This window comes from Monopterus albus, unplaced genomic scaffold (genome assembly GCF_001952655.1).
Source record: "Monopterus albus unplaced genomic scaffold, M_albus_1.0 scaffold21.1, whole genome shotgun sequence".
In the NCBI taxonomy this organism is placed as follows: domain Eukaryota; kingdom Metazoa; phylum Chordata; class Actinopteri; order Synbranchiformes; family Synbranchidae; genus Monopterus; species Monopterus albus.
Window position 1 is genome coordinate 750,598 of NW_018127901.1, and position 7,971 is coordinate 758,568.

The 7,971-nt window shown below is 44.3% G+C and overlaps 1 protein-coding gene across 1 annotated transcript in view; it reads left to right on the forward strand.

Annotated features, from left to right (window-relative positions):
* The window catches only part of maml1 (mastermind-like transcriptional coactivator 1), a 20,886-nt gene extending 16,292 nt beyond the window's left edge, over nt 1-4,594 (forward strand). Inside the window, exons 7-10 of the mRNA XM_020594083.1 lie at nt 29-347; nt 443-561; nt 1,136-1,265; nt 2,681-4,594. Coding sequence (XP_020449739.1) covers nt 29-347; nt 443-561; nt 1,136-1,265; nt 2,681-3,696 — 1,584 coding nt within the window. The 3' untranslated portion in view covers nt 3,697-4,594. The remainder of the gene's footprint in view (nt 1-28; nt 348-442; nt 562-1,135; nt 1,266-2,680) is intronic.
* Nucleotides 4,595-7,971: the final 3,377 nt, after the last annotated feature.

Below are 7,971 nucleotides of genomic sequence, written 5' to 3' on the forward strand. Positions count from 1 at the left end.
TATATATATATGCATCCTGCTGTTATAGGACAGCCCAGAATTTGACTTGGTATTTGACAATGCTGTGGACCAGTGGGTGGCCAGCTCATCAGCAGAGAAGTGCCTGTTTGTCCAGATTCTGTACCACGCCTGCCAGACCTACTGGGAGAGCAAAGCAGGGAGTCTGGGAAAAGCTGGGAAGCTGGGCAAGCTGGGCAGAGCAAGTCAGGGCGCTCACCATGAAGTTGAAGCTGGTCCTAGTCACTCTTCACCAGGATCTGAATCCAAAATCCTGCAAGCCCGAAAGAAGAGCTATGTTCCTCCCAGGCAGACAGAGTTCATCAACTGCCAGTCCAAGCTCACAGGAGGTGCCAAATGATCAATGAAATAAGCAATATTCTGAAAATGATTTAGTTAATATGTGAATAACCCCATTTGTAATGTGTTGACCGTTTTCTTTCAGACGCCTGCACCATGAACCTGGTTATCTACCGCTGTAAAGCCTTTTTAAATCGCTTGAAGAAAATGATGGTTGCAAACCAAAGTCGATCACCAGGTCGAGGTAAGGCAGCGGTTAATGGGGTACTAAAAGTAATGTGCTTACTGACCATAGATGTTTACTAATCATGGTTAGTAATAGCCTGTGGAAATGGCTGTATAATGTTTTCTGTGGTGTTAGAGGAGCTTTGTCCATTTTGTCAGTAGTCTGAGAAACTACAGTAACTCTGGGGCTGTTTGAGTGATGTTAGCAGGGTTATCTGCAATTGTGCTATATATTTACATCAGAAGGCAGTCAAATAGGGATTAATGAACAAAAACTTACCACTGATTTGAATGGGAAATACAGTGCCTTGCGAAAGACCTCTGTGCCCAGCCAGCCCAACTCTGAGCAGTTCCTGCTCTTAATGTGATATTAACATCTTCTACACCTGTGTTTAATAGTGATAGAAAGGGAATATAATCACTTACAGCTGTCGCTGGGTAATAATATCTAAAGTGGTTCTTGTTTGAAAGGAGCATTTTGTCAAGAACCACTGGCCCTTCTGTCTTACCATAAAGCATTTGTTTGTTTCAGTCTTACTCTGACCTGTAGTTTCTAGGTCATAACTGTTTACCAGATGAAAATTTTGAACAGTTTTGTCTCCGTGCCTCCCAGGAAAAGCAGCGGCAGCAGGACCAGCAACTTCAGAGACACCTGACTCGACCTCCTCCACAGTACCAAGACCAGCCGGGACAACCGGCCAGTCAGAACCCTTTCCCACAGCAGCCGGTCAACCAGTTTACAGGTATGACCACAGAAAGAAAGACCCAGTTGTGGCAGTGCCATTCCAGCTGCCACACTCATGACATGACCTGATGGATAATACTATGTAATTTTAATTGTGTAGAACATACTGCTGTTGGAATGTATATTGATAATGTGTTTAATTTTGAAATTGTTCACAAATCAAGTGACCTAACAGAGGACCAGGTTCACTTGAAGACCTTTAATCCAATATGAAGTCAGTCTTGCCCACTGATTTGCAGTGTTGAAAGAATAAATACCTCAGTCAAAGCAAAATAAACTTATGGATAACATTTACACGATAATATCATGAAACAAACGTCGTGTACAGGTGCAGCTCAATAAATTAGAATATTGTGGAAAAGTCCATTTATTTCAGTAATTCAACTCAAATAGTAAAACTCATGTATTATATAAATTCAGTACACACAGACTGAAGTAGTTTAAGCTGTTGGGTCTTTTAATTGTGATGATTTAATTGTGATGATTTTGACCATTTTGAAGGCTCAGAACACCTTTGCAGGTGGTTTGAGTTGACTGAGTGGCATGTCACCATATTCTAATTTATTGAGATAGTGAACTGGTGGGTTTTTGTTAAATGTGGCCAAAATCATCACAATCAAAAGACCCAATGGTTTAAACTACTTCAGTCTGTGTGTACTGAATTTATATAATACACGAGTTTCACTATTTGAGTTGAATTACTGAAATAAATGGACTTTTCCACAATATTCTAATTTATTGAGCTATACCTGTATATTGTCATAGCTGACTTTAGCTGACTCTGTACTACAGTCTGAGTTAGTGTCCATTTTTCCATTGTGTGCAGTACCTGTGTATCTTTTGTATTTTAAAAAGAGATCAGCAGTAGACAGCCAACCACACATAAAGGTGCTGTTGGGTCAGATAATGAATGTGTACATTTCAAAGCAGGAAGTGTCAAACGTCAGAGTGAGTCTCGGCTGTTTGTCAGTACTCAGTTTTATCAGCTCTGATTCATTAGAATACAGCTGGACAAACATATCTCTGTCTGTGAATGTGTAAATGATGTTTACCACTGATTTGAATGGGAAATACTGTAACAGTAGTTGTACCTCTGTGCGCTTGAACTTTGCGACCGTTTGCCACATTTCAGGCTTCAAACATAAAGATATAAAACTATCTTCTGCACCTGTGTTTAATAGTGATAGAAAGGGAATATAATCACTTACAGCTGTCGCTGGGTAATAATATCTAAAGTGGTTCTTGTTTGAAAGGAGCATTTTGTCAAGAACCAGCTGTTTGAATGTATTGCATCCAGTTGGAGAACCTTAGAGAAATGTACATCACAGAATATATAGAACAGAATTAGTTTTTTTTAAATTTTTTTTATTCACTGCTCCTGACTTTTGTCTAACTGCCAGTGTGTCTTCACAGCTTCCGCTCAGCCTATGGGCAGCGTCGGCTCCATGGGAGGACCCACTCCTGGTGCCCAGCGTATGTTTCCTCAGAACCAAGGTATGATGGGTATGAACATGGGTCAGGGCAGTGGACCAGCAGGTGGTGTAGCTCCATCCCCGGGGACAGGCCAGACTGATGTCAGTCTGCCGTCCTGTGGCGGCAGGGGGGCCGGGGCTGGCCTGGAAGTCCAGCAGGTCCTCTACAACAACATGAACCTTCACCCCAACCACCCGGCCCACCCGCCCCAACAGGCCAACCTGCAGCGCCAGCCTCTAGGCTCCATGAGTGCCCCCTACAGGCAGAACCTTCTGGCTCAGCAGCAGCACCTGAAGGCACAGCCCAACGCTGCCATGCTGAAGCAGCAACAGCTGGCTGCCGCCCGCATGCCAAGTTCCATGCAGAATAGCATGGGGGCCAGCCTGTCCAGCTCGATGCCTGGCAGCATGCAGGGCGCACAGAGTGCCGCCTGGCAGCAACAGCTCGCCAGCCAGCCACCCTCCGGTAACGCCGGCCTACCCCCGAACACCTTTCACATGCAGCAGCAGCCTCGCATTCCCAAGATGCCACCGGGTTCTGCTCCCTTTGGTGCAAACCCAGGTGGGCGTCCAATGGGGGCTCTGAATCCTGGACAGCAGATGATGCAGACGAACATGGCTGCTGCTCAGCAGAGGGCGCCACCCAACCCTCAGAGCCTGGGCCAGCCGATGGCCAATCAGCAGCAGACTCAACAGCAACAGGCCAATCAGAGCCAAGCTGTCCTTCCAGACCTGGTGGCGTTCGGACAGCTGCAGAGCAACGGGCGCCAGGGACTGCAGTGTAACCAAGGCTACCAGGTGAGCAGGACTGCCAGTCAGCAACAGGTGTCATTTGGATATAACGTGGCGTCAGGGAGCTTTGCTGAGGAGAGCGAGCTAGTGGACTCCCTGCTGAAGGGTCAGAATGCCCAGGAGTGGATGGCCGACCTGGACGAACTGCTTGCCAGCCATCAGTAGTTTAATACCCCTGTGTGCACCTGGAGCTCTTTAACCCTGCTGAGCTGGGGGGGGGCTGTGCTGCTGAAGCTGCATAGTGGAAATCGCTGTCATCTTTCTGCAGCAGCTGTGGTGAAAAGACTGATTTCTGTTTTCAGGCCATCAACAGCTGATCTGTTGACAGGAGGCTGCTGTGTTAGCGTTAGCCACCAGTAAGCAGCCAGTGGTGACTGTCAGCCCACAGGTATCTAGTTACTGAGTTGTAAACATCTGGCTGACTGGTAAACACATGAGGTTTGTTGGTGAATGTTGTTTGTTCAGGCACCGCTCTGTGGACGAAACGTGCCTGATGCGATGACACTGTATCTCACCCAAAGATGTACACACCAGCTGCCAAATCCATTGCAGTGCAATGAAGAAACGTGGGTATGTGTGGTTTCCTGCTGGTTAGAGACAGGTTACACCACACAAAAGTTAGTGTGTGTCTGTCCACAAACTGCTCATTTGCAAATTACACATCTGGTAGAAGAATTTAAGCCCTTTAATAAGTCATCATGGTCTGCTGGTACATTCAGCGTATCACTGAGTAGATCCCTCGTTTTAAATGTCATTTGTAAGAACAGTTTGCTGCCATCCAGTGTGCAGAGTGTTTGCATCCAGTTCAGTTTGTGCACAAACATTTACTGGTGAATAATGTTGGTGTTTGTCTCTGTTCAGGCAAATGTTTTACTGCACAGCTGTGCAGCCACACTACAAAGCAGACACTATACTAATCTTCATAGTGCACTAGTTGTTTTGTACTAAGAACCAGTGATAGGTGGTATTAGGTGATTTAAAATCTATATCACAGTATTTAAAAGCTGATATCGTAATATAGAAATATATCGGAATATAGCTGAGCAGTAATCCACAGATAAAACAACCAGCAAAGACACAGACCCATATTTAGGGAATCGGTGACTTTAAACATGACAAACTGAGGTTTTCTGTCTTATTTTTGCAGAAAAGCTTTAAATCTACAAACCACTTCTGCTTAACAATTTGAAACACGGACTAGAGGTAAAAATTAAAGATGGCTGCCACCGGGTATAAATGATCTAGGGACATCTGTCAGTCAAGTTGCAGCTTCAGCAAACAGTCGTCCAAGTTAGTTTCTTTAATTTCCTAAATTAAACTGAAGTGTTTGACAGTTTCTGCTGGGGGTTGTAATGTCATCAACTGCACGCTGAGAATTCCTGTGACCTTGGTCTGCAGTCAGACACTGTCGTGTTGTTGGCTGTCAGCTCAGAGTCCTGTTCCTGAACACTGACAAACAGGAGCAGAGTTACTGTCTCACAGAGCTTTTCACTTCTGTTCTACCTCGTGTGTACATGTCGATGAGCAGCTCACCTGAGCGTCCGGTCTGTGTGTTTATGTTGTTACACACTGCCGTGTTTATGGTCAAGACTACTACTGAACCTATGGCTCAGTGCTAAACCACAACGTTTCAAAAACCTTGGACAGTGAGACCTTAGTTTCTTTCATCATGTCTTCAGCAGAGATGAAGTGAAATCAGCTGGACACAAAGTTAACATGCGTGTTATAGGACAAGCCAAGTTGGACACTAACATTTACTCCTGACCATTTTTCTAAACATCCTGTTGTGTTGTTCAGATTTCTGAGCATGTGTGAGTTCACACCAGTGTGAACGTCGGCTTGGTGCAGACACATCCATCCCATCGTGTTGGCCTTTAGTTTTTGTATTTTTCTGAATGTTACTAGTGCTGTGTTATCTCTTTACCACAAGCCGCTGACGTTACTGTGACTACATTAACATGATGGCTGAACAAATGCAAACAAGTTGCAACTTGATTTTCATACTGTAAGGAAATGTCTGTGAACACACGCTGCTGGGATGACAGAGACAACACAGCAGGTTTTGTTTAGGGGAAATTACTGAATGTCATTTCACTCAGTTGGTAGATGTTAGTGTCTTTAGGGGGAAAAGCCCTGATAGAAGCTGATTCACATTGGGTGGCTTTGTCTGAACTACTGTGTGTAAGAGGCACGGGATTCTCAAGCAGCAGTTTGACAAGTTGGTACTTTAAAAAATGAAGAGCAGGCTTGCTGCACACCAAACATTCAGCTCTACACCAACAAAACTCTTGCTGAAATTTCTTATTTGTGTCAAAACCAAGAAGGTTTTTGCAAGTGTCTTTTGCAGCAGGACCCTCTTCATTTTCTGTTCTTGTCTACACCTGGCTGAGCTCCACAGCTTGCTGAGCGCGTTTCTGTTGGTGTTGCCTGAGTCATCAAATCAGTTATTCTGAGAAGATCTTTGACTTGTATCAATAAATTATTCACTTTCTACATAGTGCCCTCCTCGACTACAGTAGTTCTAGTAGAACGTACAGGAACCGAGAGACGATCCCGTTCACACACTTCTGTTCTCTCAAGCTTTTGGATTTGGTCTGAACTGTGTAGTCAGAGCTTCACTTCCCTTGGCTGCACTGCCATGAGGCCACGCACACAGTTACAGGTCAGTGAACACATTAACCAATAGTTGTAAACCTGAAAGTCAAAGAAAACCACATTCTGAGCCTCTGTGTCTTTACCTGCAAGTCACTCAGACTGAGCTCACTGGGAGGTTTTTCTGAAGTTTGCTCTGTCTCTATGCTGATGGGAGGGGGGGAGATGTTTTTCACACTCATGTTGACATGAGCAGATGAAGAAACCAAATCCTCGCGGCTTTGGAAATCTGGAAAGAACTTTACTTTCTGCCTTTACTTTAGACCCAGTGCAGCTTGAGGGAGTCCTGGGTGCATCGGTCAGAACCATATAGGACAGTCTGGGTGGTGGAGGGGTGGCCTGCCTGGGAGCCGCAGTTCAGGGCAGCAGTGTACCCAGACATAATAGCAGGTGCAGTTGTCTTTGTCCACACCTGAGCTTGATCCAGTCTCCAACCTGAAGTCAGCAATGTTTGCAGTTGACCTCTGAAACCTGGCATTGTGCAGGTGCTTCCTTCTGTTTTCCATTCTGTGATACTAAAACCAAATGGATCTGGTGCAGTTACAAACTTTAAGTGTTTTCATCCTGGGCTGCTACAGATGGTCTGGTGAAGTCAACTTGATTTGACTGTCCCTGAATGCATCTCTGAAATCCTGATGTTATGGCCTTGGTCAGAGTTGGAGCCTGTGAATGCGGCAGTACAGCTTTGGACACACTGACCAAATCCAAACTGTCATGGTGCATTTCCTCTCTGACAGCAGAAGGAAAACGTCAGATGTTAGAGTTGAACATCCTCTCAGATCAGACTATAGACGTAGAGGAGAGACCTCTGTTCTGACATCAGTTATTTACAGTCTGCTGTCCAAGCTTGCCCGACCCGAGACTCTATGACACCTGCTCTGATTAGTTTGTCCTGTTTCAGGCTTACCTTTGACCCAGCTGTTGTATCTGCTGTACTGAGGAGCACGTCCCTGCAGATGTGCTGTGTACTTCATTTGTATTGTAATTATTGCTAAAGCTCGGGTCTGGTTTCATGTTTTCATCCGAACTGCTGCTGGTCCTCGTGCCGATTCTTCAGCTCCGGCTTCGCTCTGGGGTTTTCTGAGTGTAACTGTTGTGAACGGGCTCTCTGTAAATGTCTATAAATATATTTTTTGTATGTATGCCTTTCCTAATGATCTGGAGAAGATAGATGTTATTTTTATATATTGCTGCAGAATCTTTGTAAGTATTTTATACTTTTGATATGGTTCTCTGTAAAACAAGAGTATTATGTAAATATAGTTCTTTAGAAACACGTGTGTGTTGTGTCTTTACATTAGGAGTTGTCGTCTGCAGCCTCACGGGCAGCACAGGTCAACCGCCTCCACTAACGCAATAAAGGGAATTGTGGTGTTTGTCAAATGAAACATCGAACTTTTGGAAAAATGGCAAAAATGAAACACGCTCATTGATTCAGGGCTTTGTTTAGACATCACTTCATGACTAAACTGTGCGATGGGAATGTGGCACGTTTCATTTATTAATTACTTAATAGTATGTTCTTGTTCTTCAGGACTGAGAAGAGGTGAAATCATATAATAATAAGAATAAAAGTTTATTTATATAGCACTTTACAACTCCAAAGGAGCAGAGTGCGTCACAACAGAACATGTATACGCTAATAACAAACACTACTAAAACAAGAAGACCTAAACAGAATAAAACACAAATTTTAAAAGCAGAAGGAGTAAAAAAAATTCCATATCAGGACACACACAGCGTAAAACAACGAGTTAAAAGAGGGTTAAGACTGGAACGGGTTAGGCA